Raw genomic sequence first — 22,214 nt, forward strand, 5'->3', positions numbered from 1 at the left:
CGTTGATTCCATTATCTGCCTTCATTATCTTTTTCATTTTACTAAGCGAGCTCACGGCACCGTTACTGAACCAATCTTGCCTCATTATATAAATATTGTCACAGCTAAATGCCGGGCAAGAAGACAGAGGACGAAGATGTGATGAGCGGGGACAGACAGCACCCACGGTTGCTCCGAGGAAGATGACGTCGAAGCGGCTGCTCTTTTGTTCTGTTATTACAAAACTTGTTTTTCGTGGTCGCACCGTCGTCCCGTATGCTGTTATTTTCACGTCACGACACTGGTGGAGGTGCTGGTCTTCTCCAACTGATGCTTGGGACACCTTGGCGTCCTTGCACTTTGAGTCTACCACAGCAACCCATTCCTACAGTGGATACTCCTGTCTACCGACACAGTCGCCGACAGCGAGGCCTTAGTCCCGAAGCAATCCCCCTCGAACACACCGTGCCTGGAGAAATGGCTACTGGAGGGCCTTCACAGCTTAGTGTTAGCAGCCTCAAATTCCTGAGACCTTTCACGGTTAGGTCTATGAAGACGTTGAGGACTGGTTAGCCCAGTATGAGTGAGTCACCAAGGCCAACCACTGGCCCACTGAACGAAAGCTATCACGCGTCTACTTTGATTTGGCAGGCAGCGCTAGTACGTGGTAGGAGAACCACGATTCAACGCTGTCTTTGTGGGATGAATTTCGGCAGCAAATTCTTGAGACATTTGCGAACACCGACCACCGGGATTCTGCTCTGCAGCTCATTGAGGCACGAATACAAAAATCAAACGAGAGCGTCGCCATGTTTGCGGAGGACGCCACCCGCCTATACGGGCGGGCTGACCCAGAGATGCCTGAAGGTAAAAAACTCCGACATATGATGAGGGGCGTGAAAGAAGAGCTCTTTGCAGGTCTCCTACGCAACCCACCAACAAGCGTTGCAGAATTTATCAAAGAGGCTACAATAATCGAGTGAGCACTGCAGCAACGGCGCCGATACCACAACCAACCAAACAACACATCTCCCAGCCTCTCTGCTTTGACTGCCAGCAGTGAGTGTTCTCTGCGTCAGCTCATTCGTGAGGTCGTTCGTGAGGAGATCCGAAACCTCGTTGTGACTCCGCAAGAAAATACCGTGGCTTGCGTTGCAGAAGTTGTGCGGCAAGAACTCCCCCAGGCATTTTCGTCGCCCGAATCAATTTCAGACCAACGGTGTGTAAGCTGCGCACAGGCCGTCGGTCGAACCACTCCAGTGACGTACAACACGACAACATTCGCTGATCACGACGTCAGCGAAGGGCCTTACAACAAGCCGTGGGCACCAGCTTCCAATCCGTCGCTGCCGTATCCACAGTCTAACGTACGTATGCAAACTTCGCCGATGTACACTTTGCCGACATCGGCATCTTGGTCGCGAAGAATGCCCACCAGTCGAGTATTCATTCGTAAGACAGACTTGTGGCGCACCGGTGACCGTTGACCACTTTGCTTCCGTTGCGGAGAAGCCGGCCACGTTTTCCACATTTGCCCATACTGTGACCATAGACATGAAAACTTCTACAAGCCTCCCCTCGTGCTTATTTCGATACCCGCCGGAACAGCTGTGCAGGCCCGCAAGCACAGCAACCTGATGTGCCGTATCGTCAATCCCGCTCTCCTTCACCTGCACCTAACTCAACGCAGCAGTGCAGTTACGCCGAGATGACCCGGGGAGATCTCCTAGCCCTCTTCGGGGAAACTAACAGCAGCGACCTTTGGGGGAAGGTTGCCTCCCGTCGAGATGCCATCACACCCCCAATATCTTCACTACAACACGGTATGACAGATGATACCATGGATCGTACGCCAGACAATACCAAGGGCGATACGACGCCACCGACATCAACGGAAATCGTAAGCATCAATTTACACATTTGTATAGACGGATGCCCGGTAACAGCGCTGGTAGATACTGGCGCGGACTTCTCTATTATCAGCCGTAAACTCGCCGACTGCCTAAAGAAAGTCAGAACAATACGAACGGGCCCGAACATAAAAACCACAGGGAGTCAATTGGTGACGCTGGCGGGCAAATGTACTGCTCGAAATAATATCGGTTGTTCAGATTTCGTCACTACTTTCGTAATTTTATCGGAGTGCTGCAAAGACCTGATTTTCGGCATGTACTTTCTGTGTAAATATAGAGCCGTTATCAACATTCCTCAGAGATCGTGTACGCTTTCAATGGTCCCAGGTCAAGTTTCGCATGGGCCCTGTAGAGACCAGCGTTGTAACCTTTGCACGTCTTCAACGACGACGTGACCATCCCGCCGCGGTCGAGTGCACTCGTGGCTGTGACCTGTTACACGTCGAGGAATTCTTAAAACATCACCGAGCGAATTTCAACACTGCCATGCAGCCATGGTTTATCCATCGCAAGAGGCGATGTGAGCATAATATGCGGACACACGCACGTCCTTGTTACGAACTTCAGCTCTGAACGCTGACATCTGACGAGGGCCATGGCAGTCACGTACAAGGAAGAGCTCGCCGAGATAAGAGTGCCAAACTCTTGAGAAAGATAGTTCAATTGATCTGCCCCCCGTCCCTTTATCTCTTGAAATTGGCCCAAGTTTGCTGCCGGCGCAGAAGCAAAGTTTTCTGCAGCTTATTACCCATTTTGAAGATTGTTTCTCTTTGACGTCCAGGGTCCATCAAGCGCCACTGACGAAACATCGAATTATAATGGACGACAAGACCAGACCCTAAAGGCAAAACCCCTACCGGGTAGCTCCGCGGAAACGTGATGCCGTCGAAAACCAGGTGCGACAGAAGCTTGAAGATGACGTTATCCAGCCGTCGAAAAGCCCTTGGGCTTCGCCAGTTGTATTAGTGAAGAAAAAAGACGGCACCCTACGTTTCTGCGTAGATTACCGCAAGCTCAATCATTTCACACAAAAGACATCTAACCACTTCCGCGTGTGGACGATTTAGTCTATCGACTACAGCATGTGCGTTATTTCTCGTCGATGCATTTAAAGAGTGGGTATTGGCAGATAGAAGTCGATGAAAGACACCGGCAAAAAACAGCTTTCCTGACAACTGATGGCCTCTTTGAATTTAAGGTACTTCCATCTGCTTTGTGCTCAGCATCGGCAACGTTTCAGCGGCTAATGGACAACGTACTATCAGGCCTCAAGTGGCAGTCGTGCTTAGTGTATTTTGATGACGTCATCGTATTTTTGCCACATTCGACGAACACGTCAGGTGACGCACTCAGTATTTCAAGCTATCCGCTCCGCCGGACAAACACTTAAGTGAGAAAAATGCCACTTCGGCTTCGAAGAGCTTCAGTTCCTGGGGCATCTTGTCAGCAGTGAAATTGTGCGGCCTGACCCTGAAAGAGTAGCTGCTGTTACGAATTTTCCAGCGACAATTGACAAAAAGGCGGTCAGACGATTTTTAGTACTGTGTGCGTACTTCCGAAGCTTCATTGAGAACTTCTCGCGCATTGCTTCGCCGTTGACCCGTCTTCCCAGAAAGATGTCGCATTCGTATGCAATGAAGCACAGCAAAAACCTTTCGACGAGCTGTGTCAACACCTTCAGAATACACCTGTCCTTGCACACTTTGATGATGACGTCTCGACAACAGTGTGCACCAACGCTAGCAATGTCAGCTTAGGAGCTGTACTCATGCAGTGGCAGGATGGCGCTGAACGAGTAATTGCTTACGTGAGCAGAACTCTTTCACGCGCAAACGAAAATTATTCCATCACGGTAAAAGAGTACCTTGCAGTAGTGTGGGCCGTTATGAAATTTCGCTCATATCTGTATGATCGTCATTTTTATGTAGTCAGCGACTATGACTCCCCCTGCTGGCTGACGAATTTAAAAGACTATTAGGACGATTGGCGCACTGGAGCCTGACGCTTCAAGAATTTCACATGACGGTGGTCTACAGATCGGGGAAGCAACATTCAGACGTCGATTGCCTTTCTGATGCGCCATACGAACCTGCAACGGGAAAAGAGGACGATACAGCCTATGTTGGAGTTGCAAACACGGCTACTGTCGCACAGCTGCAACGAGACTACCCGGAACTAGAACCAACTTTTTTTATTTTCGGAGGGTCACACTATAGCTGTACCTAGACTGCTTGCGTGAGGGCTTTGGTCATTTTGCTTGCAAAACGACGTTCTGTATAAGATGAATTTCAAGTCAAACGGAAACGACTGCTTACTTGTCGTGCCAACATTTCTAAGGACTGAAGTATTACAGGCATGCCACGATGAACCAACATCTGGCCACTTGAATTACAAGCGTACGCTGTGCAGAGTGAGGCAAAAATACTGCTGGCCAAGACTAACGGCGAACGTTCATCACTATGTTTGGAGGTACCTTGATTGCCAGCGCAGAAAGTCCCACCCGTCAAACCAGCAGGCCTTCTCCATCCTAATTATGTGCTTGTTACTCCATTCGCTCAAGTCAGAATGGATCTTTTGGGCCCATTTCCCACCTCATCTGCAGGTCGCACATGGATTATAGTAGCCACCGACTACCTCACTCGTTACGCCGAAAACAACGCTCTAAAGAGGGCACGGGAAGTGAAGCAGCCGGAATTTCGTGGAGAATGCGGTGCTTAGGCATGGCGCTCCGTCATTGGTAATAACTGACAGGGGAACTGCATTCGCAGCTGAACTATTACAGACGGATTTAAGACTTAGTGGCACATCCCACCGGCGAACAACGGCGTATCATCCGCAAGCGAATGGTCTTACGGAGCGTCTCAACAAGACACTTGCGGATATGCTCTGCATGTACGTCGATGCAGAGCATAAAAACTGGGACGAGATCTTGCCGTATGTCACATACGCCTATAACACGGCTCATCAAGAAGCAACAAGAACAACGCCATTCCGCCATTCGATGCGTTCGAACGTGTTATTCGAAGGTCGTACGTTCGATTCCTGCTCACGGCTGGTTATTTTTTCATCCACTTTTCTTTCTTAGATACATTCCACTGGTTCTAATAACTTCCCCTGTACATTTCTTGGCATTACTGTCTGTTAGATATCATATATATATATATATATATATATATATATATATATATATATATATATAAAAACATACGTCACGTGCACAAGCCTATAGGCCTTTGTAATGCATATTCCTTTCTGTCTCTCTTTGTGTTAGCACTGTTCGCTTAGTCGTGTTCTTTAGATTCATATACAGTGATGTATGTATGTTTCGCTATCGTTTCAGTATTGATTTGTTTTTTGGTCTTATTATTGCCATTATGCTTCCAATATTAGTCTAGAATTAATAGATTTTTCGTATCCGGACGTTGAGAGAAGTATCATAAGAGCCCCTTTGCACTGGTAGGTCTTGCCCTTGGATGGCAAAAAGGCTCACTTTGTTGCCCGGTGCTCCAGCTGGTCCTTGTGGCCCTGGGTTCCCAGCTTCTCCTGGACTCCCAGGATCACCAGGTCGGCCAGGCGCTCCTACGAATCCAGCGTCGCCCTGTGGCAGACATATACATTCACTTGACGGCACACTGTGTGAACAAATATCAGCCATGTGGTTGCGGCGAATATCGATGCAGGAATCAATAGTTGTGCCCCGAGGAGACAGTGCTTGCATTAGGACACAGGCATTGCAGAATAGTTATTTGCAGCGGCGTGTTATTTTAGGCCGCCAGGTGACGCTGCCCATTTGATGAGGCAGCATCTCCAACAATGCCCCCAATCAACAAGTAGAGGGTCTTTGGTGTATTTCGTAATCTAGATATCTATTCCTTTCAGCCATGACTGCCACATTAGGACAAAAACTGGCCCATCCAGTGGCTGGTGCTCGATGAAAAAATTATAAGAAAATCTGCAGTTGTTATCGAAGCCAGCTCTGTACATGCAAAATCAGGTTGTTTTGTGAAAATTAACTTATACTACGAGCATATATCTGTTTACTCTGCTATATAAATTTGTAACGTATTCACCGTGCTGCAAACGCCAATACATCATGCTTTCATGGCTGTATCGTGAGTGTATTTTTCAGCGGGTGGGCTGCACGGACCAGTGGCCTTTATGATCCGGGATTGGCAATATTTATGTGTGCACCTGTACAGTAATGAGTACGACAAGAAGAGACGCCAACAAATTGCGCTCCATCTGTGCACCGACAGCAGGCGCACCATGGTTCACAAAAGGTGAAGGAAGTAATAGGAGCATACAGAAAAACACCGAAAGGGTTCAGAGAGAGACCTAAAACCTATGGTAAAAAAGTCGAGTCTGCAGTCGCCAGATGGCGGACTGTTTTGCAAGTTCTTTAGCGAGCTCTACTGATAACAGCATTTTCATAAAGTGGTCCTGGCATTGTCTTTTATTGCGATAGCAGTTATAATGATACCGTAGGCTGGATTCTGCAGCCGGCGTCGATTTTAACCGGAGCGTTAGCATCGCCGTCATTCACCGTATATGGTGCGTTGCAATGGAGGTGTGGTGGCGTGTGGGCAGAGGTGCGGTCTGGGCTAACGTGACGTAGAACAATGAAGCTGGAGAATAAGACCAGCCGGCCTGTATCAAAAGGTGCTGTCTCTTGTGTCCCTGTTCTCCCTACGATGACGCAGTTGTTGAAAGGCTTTGGGGAACCCTAGTTTTCCGCTTGAGGTAACGCGCATTCTAGAGAGACGCTGTCACGCTTCTTGGCTGCTGGAGCCCACAAGGCGACCATCGCGAGAAGTATGGACCCCACCACCAGGGGACGGTGTCCAGGCCTCCATTGTGGTTCCCGGGAACTTGTTTTGTGACGCGATACGTCGAGGAAACCGTGCGAACCGGCTCTCACCTAGGAATGGCGTACATGCGTCCTCGATACCTGGCAACCTGTCGGCGCTCCAAGTATCTCCGTGTACTGCGTCGAGGCCTACTCGGCGGCGCAGCACCGCTTCACGTATGCCACAGTACCAGGTCACGACACATCACATGGGTTCCACTTGCCTAAGAACACCTTTGACGCATCCAGTGACATGAATTTCGTGTCCACGATTCCAACCACAGGTGGGCTTCTGAGAGACGCTGTCCACGCATCCTTGGCCATGAATTGTTCTACCTTAATTACCAAAGTTGTTGTACCCTCAACAGATGTGGGCCTTGGCTCTTTCTGCTGATAACGTGAAAGCGCAGCGGAGCTGGAGCATACCATCACGCAACTCCGCATCAAGACCAGGGTCTTAATAGCGTTGAGCGTCCAGCTCTTACCCGCAGCCTCGTCCGAATTGTATGCTCTCATTGCCTAGCTTGGTGTAGCCGCCGCACATCACTTTGAATCCAGCTCACCCGAGAACCACCGTGAGTTTCGGCGTTCCATCACGGAGTTCTCAGAGCAACTAGACCGCTTGGCGTCGACAAGCTTCGAAGTTTCGGCGGCTGAGTCACCATCGCTGATTGCCTGTGAACTACCGCCATTCCGCGGCTTCCAGGATGACGCCGGCGATTGGGTAGCAACCATAAATGCTGTACGAGTGCACAAGGCATGGACATAACAGTGATGTGTTGCGTAGCCATAGACAGTCGTCAAAATGTGCCGCGGCATGGCACACGTATGAGGGCATGCGGCAGCAATCCTGGGCAGAATGGATCTTCAAGATGGATGGTGGTTTTGGCCGGCCTCCCTCCCACTTCTCTGCCACCACTTAGTCCGAATTGACCACTACCGAAGATGGGGCTCAAGAGCAGTTCTACCTTGAGGCTGCAGCTTTGATCTGCAGCTCGCGGCTTGAGCTTCTAGCCCCGACTCATGTACGTCACAGATAGTGACCAAAATTCAAGACGGCCGTCGCTATATACGGATGCCATACTGACGACGCATCCACTAGGAACCATTCTGACTCTATTGCTGTGCCTTGCAACGCTGCTGATGGCGTCACGGCGGAACACCTTTCCGGATAGATAGATAGATATATACGTGGTGTTTATCATCCAAAAACCACCAATGTTGATGAGAGACGCCGTAGTGTAAGTCTCCGAAAATTTCTAACACATGGGATTTTCGAAAGTGCGCTCAAATTTGAGCACACGGGCCTACAGAAATTTTGCCTCCATTGAAAATGCATTTGCCGCAGCCGCAATTTGATCCCGTGACCTGCGGGTCAGCAGCCGAATACCTTAGCAACTAGACCACCGCGGCGGGGCGCCTCGCCGGATAAAATGATATTGTTTAACGCAGCTCAGTTTGAGCGTAGAGTAACGATACTATGCAATCAAGAAGGGGAAAAAACAAACTATAGTGTGAGCGCTAACTCCCAACTTTTGTTCCTTGCGTACCCATACAACACATTATATAGCTCATTCCACGTGACGCCGCACACATGACAAAACCGTACACGTGTGGCACAGCAACTGTCAAGAAAACCTTGTTGGATCTGGTTACAAATTACCAATTTTATACCAATGCTTCACAGCACGCGCTGCAGAAAATTTAGCTCTTGTTGAGATTTAGCTCTTTTTGAATTTAGCTCTTTTTGAGAGCACCGAGAAACCACGCCACTCATGAAGCCCCCTCGGATACCGCTGCACCGATCTTCTGCTAGTATGAGACATCTGCCGGTTTCTTTGCAACACAGCCCATGTCGGCCGCGAGGCGCAACTATGTGTGTTCTTCTGACGTCTCTGTATGACCAGGACTGAATGCGATGCAGCCAGTTTGCACCCACTCACACACTTATGGCAAGGTCCCGCACCCAGGCGCAGCATGGCCAGGCTGGCCTTCACAATGTAGCAAGCCTTCCTCTCAAGAATAACGGGGAACCAAATCACAGCATGACTGAGAGCTGCAGCCACAGTGAGCCAGCCAGTGTCGGCCACCACAGTCTTTGGCACTTCTGCAAGGCACTTTAGGGCGTACTAAACAAAGACCGCCGAGGCGTAGTCAAGGTCGTCCACACAATTGTTTGGCAGCCAAGCGAAGCGCAGAAAGACCCCAAAAGAACAACTAACACCGCCCGTGAGAGACATTGCCGCTGGTGACGAAGGTACATGGTAGGTGGGTCTTCAACGAACACTGCCACGCAGCCAATGTCGCCCACCAAAATTCATTTTTTAGCTCCCCTTGCCATTCAAAGCGTGGCCAAGTGTTTTGAAGATGTAGTGGCGCTCGGACATGGGCGCGGCCTAGTCTAGTGGGATGTAGAAGAGAAGGACGAAGCTGCAGAGTAAGAACAGTCGGATCTCGTAGTAAAGGGTGCCGACTTCTGTGTGTCTTACTTTCCTTCACTAGAACGTATATATGTACCAGATGCTCAAAGCTAAGCTTTATGAGTTCTTTAAAATTAGGTGCTTGAGGGCACATGAAAGGCACTTATTCAAATAAGGTCAGCGGCAAAGGGGACAGAAAGGTGATAATTATCACTGTCAGCAGCCCAATTAACTATATAACTCATAATTTTCTTTTTCCTCGCAGCGGTAAAGTGGCATGTTTATATTGAAAAACTGTAGGCATTGGTGTTTTTACTCATTTACAGCAGAAAGATTTTCCTAACACGCCTGTGCTCAGAGATATCCAGCTGCAAAATTTGTCTTTCGCATGATTGCGCATGCAAGAAGGTGCGGGTCCGCGCAAGGCTTCTTCCTAAAGTGACGCATCTGTCACTTGTTGTGTTCAGTGTGTGAAGATTGTGAAAGCGTAGGCATATATGATAATAATTGACCTTGTGCTCTAGGTCACGGCAATCAAAATGCGATCGCGTGGTGTGCCATGAGCATTATGCATGATCCTGATGAATGCGATAATAGGAGACCACATTTCACAACGTTTTTTCCTGACTTCAGATTACACGAATACATTCTGTGAACGCGTTAGCTTCCTGTACAAGCGTGCCTCTTGTAGCAAAGCGTCTCTGCCTTGATGGTCTAGAAACAATATCCACTTGCAGTTCTTTTGATCTAGTATGGCTGCTTCTGGCGTGAGGTATTCTACGAAAGAAAGAGTAGATGTGGTGCTTTCAATGGCTGAAATGAATGGCAATGCTTTTTTAGCATTGAAGCTTTAAGCACCTTGCTACTCACTCCGGCCCCTTCCAAAACGGGCTTATTTCATAAACCTATTTTTATAATTTTGCACAACGGGCTCCATCCACCTTCCAAGACGTACCACGAAAACAATCGTCAATAAAAACTTAGAAACCGACGTTGTCGCGTGCGTAATGTCGATGTCAGACCTCAGCATCTCACAGAATGCCGATCAGTGCAGTCGCACGGTCGAAACAGTCACAAATGTTCTAAGAAAGCACGAGTCCCTATCGCAAAACCGAGTTGCATTGTCCCAGCGCCATAACTGATTACTGGACCTGTGTGGCGCTGAACACTGGGACATGGCACGCTGTACGAGGCACGCTAGCGCACTGCACCCTGGGACACTAATTATCGGCTGAAATCTGGTGTTTAATTTTTTTGAAAGCTTTGGTCATGCACGCATCGTAATTAAGGCTGAAACACAAGCGCAGCAACAAAGAAGAAAAAAATTCAGAAGAAGTGAGTGAGTGCCAGTCGAATTCATTACCGCAACGCATCACAGATCCTGAGTCTGACACGCTGCTCACTACACCACACCTGATGAAAGGCGAGAGTGAATGTATTTTTGCTTCACGTTAAAAATTAAGGCATCGAGTACATTGATTTTGGCGCTTATAAACACAGAGTTTCGTCTCCACGTGCTCGCACAGCCTAACAGGTGATTCTTAGATTCTTTCGTATGGGATGCTTTGGACCGCATCTATCTGGCACGTTTTGCCGCGAAACTTGTTAGCGTAACCTCAGATATGTTACGGTAATTGCAGTGACTCGCTATGGGGTTAGTCATACCCTCGTGAAAAACAGCGTGCATCGGAACTGCTCTTTCAACACTAGATCTTGTCACTCGTGTTCAAGTACTTTCTGTCCTCTTCATTTACGTTTTGCGTACGACAGCTGCAGCAGTTCGCTCTATCCCAAACGACCATTACACTCTATGCCAAAAATGACTAAAGTGGAGTATGTCATTGGTTTTTTAGGAGAAACTAAATGGGCTGCCACAGGTATTGAACCAATTATAGTATAACTGCGGGATCAACTGCAAGGGTCCAACTGTTACCCCCTACCAATTAGTCCACTTGGATTCAATATTGGTCCTCAGTGATTTCTTTAGTGGGGCTAACGGTTGAACCGTCTGGATGAATGAAAACAAGAGTGAGGACACTGCTCTTGTGGAGTATATTTTATATTTATCCAAAATATTCAGCACTTAATGACGCAGTATATTGGTGATACAATACACACATATTTCAATCCATATCGCGTTTACCTTCATGTATACCTAATTGAGGCGGACTTTAAAAGGCGAGTTCGCTGCTGTAATTGGGTCCTCATCAAAATTGATCAAGAAAATGAATGTTCGCACACGATAATTTGGACTGAAGAAGCTCGATTTTGCAGGACAGTATAGAAGTTTGTTATAAACATCTTGCTCATTTGCGTAGCTTGTCCAACGAAGGCCGTTTAGTGAAAATAATCCACTGAAAATTGAGAAAAAAAGCTGCCCTCAGCGGCTGTTGACGTGCTGCTTTTTTTTCTTGAACTAAGACTAGGAGTGTATGGCCCAAGCCCCACACTGTACTCGAATTCTCTTTATGAAAGTGTTAAGACCTAAATAAAGTGAATTAGCCTGAAAAGCGTTATGGCACGCGTAAAACACCACAATTTCACTCATTGCAGTCAGGGGGTTATTGGCTACAAACGCAATTCTTTTATTGAACTATACTACTTTGACCTTCGTACTTATTTTGCTCTCTACTAAAGTGTTTTGCCAAAGATAACAGCCATTTGTGCAACTGTGCCTTCAAAAAACACAACAAAATGTCGAAAAATCTCTTAAGATCGCAAGTCGCAGGTTTTGCGGGCAAATTAATAATATGAAGTGTTTTGCTAAGCTTACTTGACGTTAAAAAAGTAAAAGTTTCAGCGCTTGAATGAAGCAAAGATTGCGATAGCAATAACTTCGAATGTAATGGCGAGAACGGCTAGCAGATCGAAACGTGCAGCACGCTGATCACGCATAAATAACGCACTAATACAACACACACATGATGAGAGCTATCTTGACTAACAACGCTTACAGCTCGACGTTTAACACGCTGTTTAAACAAAAGTGACACACGAAACATGATCACAGGTACATGTATGATTGCGAACTAACGAGTGTCCCAGTTGTTACTTCAATATTCGAAAAACGCGCTCTTTTTGCAATTGAGGTCTGCCCAGTCAGCGAAGTGACCGTCGTGGCTCAGGTAGCTAACGCAATGATTCCGGTGAAAAGCCAAGGCACATGATCTTCCCCACTGAAAGATAAGCGCACGCGCACAGACAACGAACCCCCTCGGCCCCATCCGCAGGGCAAAGCAGGCGTGGAAGATAAGCGCGAGTTGGAGCATCGCGACGAGCTGCACTGTAAGCAAAAACTATCCGAGATTGGGGTTTTCGCGGCTCATGACCTCTCAAAACTCTCTCGCGTTCATAATTACTACCTCGAGTAGGAGTAAACGATGGTACATGACATAATTTTACAACCACCTCTGAGGCACGTAGTAAAAGGATGTCAAAATCGAGTTTACCACGTAGGGAGTTTTCTATCACGTGAGTTTTAACCTGCGTTTCAGAGTTTATTACCACGTCACTACAAGGTGCAGTTGGTTCGGTAGCTTTTGCCCTATACCCCCTAGTGACGCTCTCAGTGAATCCTGAAGGTACGCGAGGACCACAGATGTTTTTTTTTCTTTTTTTTTGGCATCGTCGTGTTTTTTGACTGACCTCGAGCCAACGCACTTTCACTGAAACTGGGAGCACCATAAGCACAACGAGCAAGGACAGCATTCTGTGAACGAAAAAAAAGGAAGGGGGCTCTAAAAAAAAAAAAAACCTGGTGTGGAAAGTTGTCCTGCATATTTTGGCATATTGTTGGCTTTTGCTCTGCGGTCCCCTTGGAGACATACAGTGCAAGAAGCCCGGGATCTGTGTGTCTGGTTGAGCTGATAGAGGCCACGTCTTTCCTACATCATCGAGTGACCGTACACTTTTGAGCCCCTCCGAACCTGCACGTCGCGGATACTTCGCTTTCGTGCCGAATCGCGAAGATCTGCCAGTGGTAAGAAAATCAATCTGGCGTCATCATCAGTGGTTTCTTCCTGGAGGAACGATAGGCAAAACGCTTCACTCTGCCGTCAGCACCGAGCCGCGGCCGCCAGTGACCGGTGTGAGTGTGTCGCCGGGGCAGGTAAATGAAGCATCACATATACTTGATTCCACAGAAGACGATGTCTGTTGGAGTAAAGTGCAGCCCGTATTATCCGCCCCATGCGTCAACTGTTCTCAAACATGTAGCACGAAGGCGAGCACCGATACGAGCCAGACGAAACCAACAAGCCGCTGCCGGTGAGCACGAAGAAAACCGCGACGGGCCATCTCTTTCGTTGGAAGTACATACATTGCCCCGTCCCCGTAGGACTCCGCCGATAGCGGACGTCTATTCATTTGTGTCTGAAATGACGACGAAATTTACACAGGATGTGTATTCTGGAATCGCCAGCTGTGTTTCATCGCATAGCCATGCTCCTCGAAAAGGCCTAGTGCGCCGTTTGTAAACAGCTTGTATATGCAGGCGTGCACCGCTCTTCTACACCCGATGTCACGAAAACGTGCTGCTACTGTGTTTGGGCACCGTCGCTAAATGAAAATCATTGAGCTGCTATGATTTGTGTGTACTTAGGTATATTTCATTGACTTGCGCATCAGCACTGCTAACACGTGTGGGGCCAGGAGCCTCGTGTGCGAAGTAATTATCGGAAAGTTGAGATCGGGTAGGTTTATAATAAAATATCAGTGTGACATTTAGCAGCCTGCAGACCACCTCAAGTTTACGCTTGCTTCTTTAACCGTTGATGTTAATAGATGCAAAAAAAGAGCTCTCCTACCGGTACCGCACGGCCAGTCAAAAAGTCGTGCCTATATATATCGAATTGTCAAAGTACATTCGAGTAACCCGTGCAGTCTGTTCGAGAAGTGTTTTGTTATGCCTTTGTTGTGTTTGCGTGTTTGTTTGTATGTGAATCTCTATGTCATCAATTCTGCCACATCATTGGATATTTAATAAGTTTTTCGACACTGGGGGAATGCACCCGTCAACTTTTATTTTTTGACCACTGGAAATAACTGCCATAAATCACCTCAAAAACGATGTAAAGGTAGTAAAACATTTACTCTCTCTGTACTCGCGGAAAACCTCATCGGGGTAAAAAATTACTACCCTTCCTACGTTCAAAAACTCAGTTAGCACGAGAGTAAGTTTTTAATTCGATGGTAGGTGGTAAAACAAAAAGGAAAGGTAGTGCGCTAGAGAACAAGTTGTTTACCAAGTTTTTGAGGTTATTGCAGGTCATTTTTGTTTAGTGGGTGGGTGCCGAGTGCATGCGGCTCTTCTAAAGACAATAGTCTTTCTTGGGGTACTTTGACGCAAAAGGTTTGGTCTGTCTGTCTGTACAATTGTCCTTTCTCCGCCTTTACAATACGCCAAACGGTACCAAGTGATACCCCAAACGGCCAACCCCATACGCAGCGCCCACCCATATTGCTCAGTTTTCAGCGTTTATACTTGTGCGATTGTCAATGAAAAATCAGTTATGGCGCATATCTGAGGCACCATACCAGCACGTCAATATTTTGTATGTGTGTCTTAATACTAGAGAAGGCATGCGAAAGTAATCTTAAGGACCGTAGCGTTTATCACGCAGAGCTGTAAGGGCAACGAGATGCTCAAAAACACAAGTGTTTCCAATGCTTGTGAACACGACACGGTGGTGGCAGCAGCCCGTCGCTTTGTGTTCTATACTCGGCCACAACTTCTCTTGGCATTGAAGAGAAGGCTACAAAGCCAAATAGCGGGCATCCTATCGCCAATGAATGTAGTTCGACACGAGCGCCTGTACTCTCACTGTAAAATACAGTTCCCCTTTTATTTTCTACGTGAAGCTCTTTGAGACAGGACGCAGTTCAGACCATTAAACAGCAGTCGTGTTTACTTCAATTTACTCGTCCTTATTTCGCCTTTTCGTACGCGCGGGAAAGTCCCATCTTTTTACGTGCACCTCAAACGCTAAGCAGCGTCTGCGCCTACATGAAACGCTTCCGTGTGCCCCCCCTCACCTTCCCGCTTCCGTGCGCACCCGTGGTTCGCCCCCGTCACTTTCCATGGCGTCACAAAACGCGCGTCATACCGGACTACTTCGCGTAGTGCCACATGTGCAGAAATTCCGCCTTCATGGCGATTCTTTCAGTGCCAAAAAAAGTTGTCGTGGAGTATTGGCCACGAGGGCCTCCACTAGAGAAGCCAGCGCTGCGATTGTTCTGACGTCAAAGATAGGATATTAGTTGCGGAATACGGCAGCTTTGCTTTCGCGACGCCATTTGCATCGTCCCCCATGCCTTCACTGGTTCTTAGTCACAATTTAACGGTGCAAATTAGACACGAGAGTGCCACCAGGGGCACCAATTCGTAGTTTGCTTTCCCGTAATATCAGGTCTTACCGCTTTTTTAAGCAATGGGCTTCGAAACATAGTGAAAAACGCACGGTGTCCACAGCAAAAGCGCAGGAAATGCGGCGTTATAGCCCACAACACAACCCGGCATCCTATGAGTGACGTCATCACATAAGTGGCGCCGCGGTATGTCCTCGAGGCCAATACACCTTATCGCCTCAAAGACAGCCGCGTACGCCTTTCTTCGTTTTCGAAGATAACTGCCAAATAGCACTCATGTCTAACGTGCCTCGATGCACTCGTTCGTCTTCGCTGCACGGATCGAGCCTACCGCAGCACTTCCAGAATACAATTATCTGATTTTTCCACGTAGAACATCGAATAAACGTTCTGTTCACTCTCTAGTGACGCCAGGCTATCGTCTTTCCACGACATTTGCAGTGAAACATGCAGATACTAGGCTTTTTTTTTCTTTCTGGAGTTTTCATATATATAGACACATGTATGTACACAGTGCATGACGGTGGTGACAGGGAAAATTAGCCGAGACTCTCCGTATTATTGTTACCGCAATAAAAATAATTCGCACCAGCACTACTAGCTCCGTCCTAATAAGATACGCTTTGCATTAGGTTAGTTTAAGTTCCCCGATCACAGGATGACACGTTGTCTTCAGATATAACTTGTTGTGCAAGATAAGAATAACTTGTAATGACACGCATGCCCAGTGAATAACACACAAACCTATGCGATTTCGCAAAATATGAAACAAAGGCTGAGATTTCGAAAACATCGCTCAAGTCAAGATGATCAATATGATGGCTGCAATATACATTCAAACAGTTTTCATGAACAGAGTATGTACAAGAATGCAGTGACGGGGACAGAAATTTTTCAACGTGGAGGGGGTGGGGTTCACACATACTTTACGTATGTTTGTGTGTGCGTCGGTATGAGAGCGTGTGTTATACACAAGCAAAACTGAATATTTTCGCAAAAGGTTAAGCCCGCTTCCCCCCCCCCCCCTGGCAACGCCCATTCATCTTCTTGAAAGCTCACCTTTGGGCCAGTCTCTCCACGTGGTCCTTTCGGCCCAGGAAGTCCGTGAGCACCCTGCAAAAACGATTGTTTCGGGTGTCTGAAAGCATATGTTGAAACGAGCCACTCTGAAGTGAGAGTACGAGTGCTTCGTGCAGTACGATCGACAGTGCACTGTCACCGTCGTATTATGAATAAATATTTACATGAAAAATATTTAAAAATAAATATATAGCAGTTCATTTAACACAATACAGAAAAGGTCATAGTTGCGAAGCACAGCAGGTAGCAGCAAAATTCATTCGTGTCAGTGTTACCCAGACTTTGCCTGTTATTTATGATTTATTAGTTTACAACATTACAAATCGTTTGGACACAGTGTAGGCATTTGTTATAAACATCTTGCTCATCTCTCTGCTATCATTAGCATAATGCTTTTGAATGTGCATCCTGATCATCATCATCGTTAGTGCAATGGACAGCAGAGTTCTCGGAAGGTAAACTTAACGTATAGCGAATCTCTTGGAGAAGCCCACACCTGCAAAAAATGGCAGCTTATCAGCTTTTCATGAGGCTTCGCGCCATCTGCGTAAGAACATTTTTCGAGAAAGAAGCAGATGTGACGAAGTATTTGTAAAGACACGACATAATTTTGATGGCGCTAGCGCAATGCTTAATCTAAAGAGACTTTCATTGGCCCCTGGTTGCTAAGAACTGTGTTAGCGCCTGACATGGTGTTTTCGCTATCACTATATGGCCATTACAAAGATGAGTAGTCGCAGAAGTCGTAGCAGTAGATGTAAAGAGCTCTGAGTTTAGCGATAGTTCAGCTTGTGGGTGTTTCCTACAAGGCCGCTATCTTGCAATCAGTTCCGTTCGGCCTGAATACCGGGAAGTGCCCACACCATGGGATTTCAAGCTTCGAAGACGTTGTTTGGGACTCTATGGCGAATAGAACAGAAACCACAAACAGAGCTGGTAATAGCAATAGCACCCTCACATTTGGAAGACGAGAATATTTCATCATAGCGTAGTGCATAGAAATGCCAGATCATGTGTTCAAGATGAGCTATACCGTTGCTGAAGGATCATGTATTAGTCGGCTGTATTTCAGGATAAATCTTGTGCAATAGCACGTGGTAAGGGTACGCCCCGACTTGAAGAAACCTGAGTGTCAGACTTTGAGGTATTCTTAGTTTTCTGTCTGGTGGAGGGTTTGTCCCCACGCTAGGAAAAATGTTTTGTCAGTTCATTATACGAAATGGGAGAGTCCCGGTTTTGCAAAACATCAGTGCCACTTCGCCCAACGGTTACACGATTTACTAGTCCTCGAGCAGCTATGTGAGCTGACTCGTTGAAATTGGGCGGGACTTCCTAAAAAATCGCCGAGTATTTGCCCGGCTTCACTAGGTTTTCTTGTGGCGTATATAAAAAGAGGAAGAAATGAAAGCACGTACAGACAGACAGAGCGCTAAAGCCCGCATAGCATCTATCCTGAACTTTATTTGTCTGACAGTAGAAAGGCTAGCCCAAAAGAGAGGAACGGTAGGAACAGGTGAATGCAGCATAAAACATGGCAGGAGGTACGTTGACCGCAAAAAAGATGCGTAATGCGTACGGAACACCTTTGACATGTCGATAAGAATACGCTGGTCAAACAGATCGTCGCCTGAATTTTCGCCATTGTGAACATGAGAGTTCAATAAAGAAGGCCCCGTACTCGCACGTAGCGATGCAATGAGAGGACGGCACTTGCCAGGCAAAATTTTCAGACACACTGAAAATTGATTTGTGGGGTTTAACGTCCCAAAACCACCATTTGATTATGAGAGACGCCGTAGTGGAGGTCTCCGGAAATTTCGACCACCTGGGGTTCTTTAACGTGCACCCAAATCTGAGTACACGGGCCTACAACATTTCCGCCTCCATCGTAAATGCAGCCGCCGCAGCCGGGAATCGAAATTCAGACACACTAATAATTGGCAGGCACAAGAAGCGGATGACGAGAGAAATAATTGAAGCGTATCAAATTACGAAATGAGGTGACAAGTGTGTCACCCAGGCTTTTGTTTTAAAAAATTCAGAATTAGCTTTTTCGGACGTAATATAACTCAGTGCATTCCTTTTTTGTTGTACTTTACTGGCTTTTTTTTTTTGGGGGGGGGGGAGGGCTAACACGTGTTATTTCCGGTTGTGTGCCAACAATTATGGGAGTCATTTTTTCATTATATCACGTTATTGATGGTAACCACTGTGATTTGAGATAACATACATGCGTGTTTACTTCGAAAAGTGTTCATTTCGAAATAAAAAACTTACAGCTGCTAGTGAGCGCTTGTCCTGTGCCCTTTCTTAGTGTTTATACTTCTTGGCGCTTTTTTTATGACGAAAATATACCATGTCGAACTGGCAGTTATCCACTGCGAAGATGGGGCACGAAACGTGCCACGATAGAAGTTGTGAAAAAATAAAATAAAAACATGGTTATTTTAACGACTTCATCGTTCAAAGCCGACCAACCATTACAAAGGGCAAACACGTTACTGCACGTATTCCCGTGAGACCGCGTTGCGGGCCCATAGCAATTTTGATCAAATTTCACACGCATGATTGCTCTTGGTGTATATTCTACTCATTACACACAGTGCACCCATATGCGTAAGTCTCACCGACACGAGCCACTTTCAATTTTACCGATGAGAATTATAACTTCACAATTTAAAGTTTTCCAGTAACGTCATACAATAAAAAGAATGGGAGAAGTGGTAGAACTTGTGCGGTGGCCTGCCAAGTCTCTATTCTGACGTATAAAGATTCTTTGCAGTTCAAGCATCATAGCCGCATGTAAATGTTACAGTTCCCAAGCTGGAGTGCATTTGGCACCTTCAGAAAAGAATAAGCCAAGAATAGCGAAAATAAAATAAAGCAGAAACAACAACATTTCTGTCTTGAACTTTATATCTGGACGAGGACGTTTTAAGACTGTCCTCTTGGGCAAGCACGAAAACTATAATTGTTTGGCCATAAAAATATAGAGCAAGCATCAAGGATATGTGAGAAGATATTTGAGCAACATATTTTCTCATAGAATAGATAGATATGTGGGGTTTAACGTCCCAAAACCACCATATGATTATGAGAGACGCCGTAGTGGAGGGCTCCGGAAATTTCGACCACCTGGGGTTCTTTAACGTGCACCCAAATCTGAGTTCACGGGCCTACAACATTTTCGCCTCCATCGGAAATGCAGCCGCCGCAACCGGGATTCGAACCCGCGACCTGCGGGTCAGCAGCCGAGTACCTTAGCCACCAGACCACCGCGGCGGGGCTTTTCTCATGGAATCAAAGGAGACCAATCCATCCCAGGGCTTTTGCTCGAAAGAAGCAGAAACTTGGTGTAAATTCAACAAAGCCCATTTGAAAGGTGAATCAGTCGCTTATGAAGAACACCTTCCAGCATTTGCTATTGAGGCTCGCAAACCAACTTATCCGTAACGAGTTCAACCAAAACTTCTTGCGAATTGCCTTCAAGGGCAACCTTAAATTGCTAACAAGTTGTCACATTGTTGTGCGGAAGCGTACTCCGAAAAAACTTTCGTCTGACACCAATCACTCAAAATATTCACTCTTTATGCTGTGGTAACTTTTAATCATAGCAATATAGCCCGTGTGAAGCTGGTGAATTCCGTTGAAATTTCGCCCGAACACTGCACGATGAAGGGCCTTTGCACCCTTGTCTAGCGTCGACAGTACTTTGCTGACAAGGCTTTACAGCAGGCAATAAAGTGGCTTGCAAGACAAAACGTTCCAACACAAAAAGAAAAAAGTTATATTGGCGATGAGTATCTGGCAAGTGGATACTGAAGTGGCCCGTCAATTTGTTGTAATGTAGTTCTACTTTGGAAATTGTGCACATTCATCCTTTTTAGCGCTTATCTCAAAACATGAATTTTTGTATTCATGTTCAAAAACTTTATCTCAGGATCCACAGTATTCAAAATCATAGATGTCGGTTAGTATTTAGACAACGTATTAAACAATATGCTGAGGCAGAAAAATTGATGTGTAAGAAAATAACCGCACGTACCCCAAGTAAAAACTTTAAATAAAATGGTGTTACAAATTTCAGCGCTAAATCTGCTTCACAAAAAAGCGGACTAACTAATTATCAGGTGGTAGTAAAATTGGTATTATAACTCTTATGATTATGGAAAAAAGGTACATATATTTCACCCAAAATAAATGGCGGGCACATGACTTACTTTATTCTCTAAAATAACTCATAACGACAAGTTTAGTACACCACTGTATATCTACAAGAACTCTATGTTGGCTAATCAACCTAAGCATTTAGCAATCACCAACCTGTGGTCCAGTCTCTCCTGGTGGCCCCTGTGGTCCAGCGTCACCTTGCTGCCCCTTGACACCTGGTGCACCCGACGTACCCTTGGCACCTGCCGCGCCTGTGGCACCCTGCAGTTGCGCAGAGTAAGCTTGATAACGCACAGTTTTTTTTAAAATTCCTGTTCCTTGTTTGTTCGACTTTTTACGAAGTGTCTCGCTGTCGTGTTCGTAAGCGCTCTGTTTCATCAGTGGGTCTCTCGTAAACTCGTGCATAAAATCTAGACGAATCTTGAGCAGTATTTGCTCAGATACAGAATCTCTCGCTCGCCGACACAAGTGTTCTTAGACGATAAAAATTCAACTGCAAGAAATATGTTTTATTTGGCGTTCTATAGTGGAGTTTACAGATTATATATAGTGAAAGGTTTGACGATGTTTTGTGGGGTCGAATATTACAATAAGAATAAAGATGCGGTTACTGACCAAGTGAAGGTGATATCAGAGACACGAGAAACCGCGTATGGCCTTCAGAATCACGCTAAGCAGGCACGATCTGCACGATCTGCAAATCGGTGGCGAGACCATCATTATCGGCGTGTTCTGTCAATGTGTTCGATAAACGCTACCTAGTTGTTGCCTCGTTCATTTGATGTATCTTTATTATCAGTTTCACTAGTGTAACAGCAGTTCCATTTTATACAGTGGCGAGGTATCTTATACAAAGCACAGAGCATTACTTGCTGTCCAAGCCATCTTGAACTCTCACAAGCTAAGCTCAAATGATGGCAAGTGCACAAACGCAAAGGTCTTATCTTGATGAGATAACGTCTTTGAGGTTCTTTCGCCCTACCAGTACATGAAACGCATCCGCGGCTTCGAAACGACGTCCTCTGGAATGGTCTGAGATTATGGGCATGATCTTACACATTCTACTAAAATTATGCAGGTATCCATTCATAAATAGTTCCCAGTGTATTGTTCAAAGTTATTTCCTCATTTCATTATCACTTTAACAAATGTGTGTTGCCCGCGCTGCGAGAGAAGCAACAACGGATTGCTTGTGACAGGCACAGGTTAAAGTCTAGAGCTTAGAAATTGTTTGCCTCTGCTCAGCGAACAAAAGACTACGTCATGTATGGCTCACTTAAATATCTAGATAAGAAAGTGGCACACATAAGCGGCGGTAAACACTGTGGTGGATTTTATGTATCTGAGAAAACGCAGGAGCCATGAAGTGTCGTTGCCATTGATGACGCTGAAGCAGTCATACGCGTAGATGACAAATACCTTGGGCAAGAGCCAATTCGT

At 46.3% G+C, this 22,214-nt stretch overlaps 1 protein-coding gene across 1 annotated transcript in view; it reads right to left on the bottom strand.

Annotated features, from left to right (window-relative positions):
* The window catches only part of LOC119172983 (uncharacterized), a 1,299,788-nt gene that overhangs the window by 501,085 nt on the left and 776,489 nt on the right, over window positions 1-22,214 (bottom strand). The window contains exons 32-34 of the mRNA XM_075893951.1: window positions 20,928-21,035; window positions 16,584-16,637; window positions 5,383-5,490 (exon numbers count right to left, since the gene is read on the bottom strand). Of these exons, the coding sequence (XP_075750066.1) occupies window positions 5,383-5,490; window positions 16,584-16,637; window positions 20,928-21,035 (270 nt within the window). The remainder of the gene's footprint in view (window positions 1-5,382; window positions 5,491-16,583; window positions 16,638-20,927; window positions 21,036-22,214) is intronic.

The sequence above is a fragment of the Rhipicephalus microplus genome, chromosome 4 (genome assembly GCF_043290135.1).
Source record: "Rhipicephalus microplus isolate Deutch F79 chromosome 4, USDA_Rmic, whole genome shotgun sequence".
Lineage (NCBI taxonomy): Eukaryota > Metazoa > Arthropoda > Arachnida > Ixodida > Ixodidae > Rhipicephalus > Rhipicephalus microplus.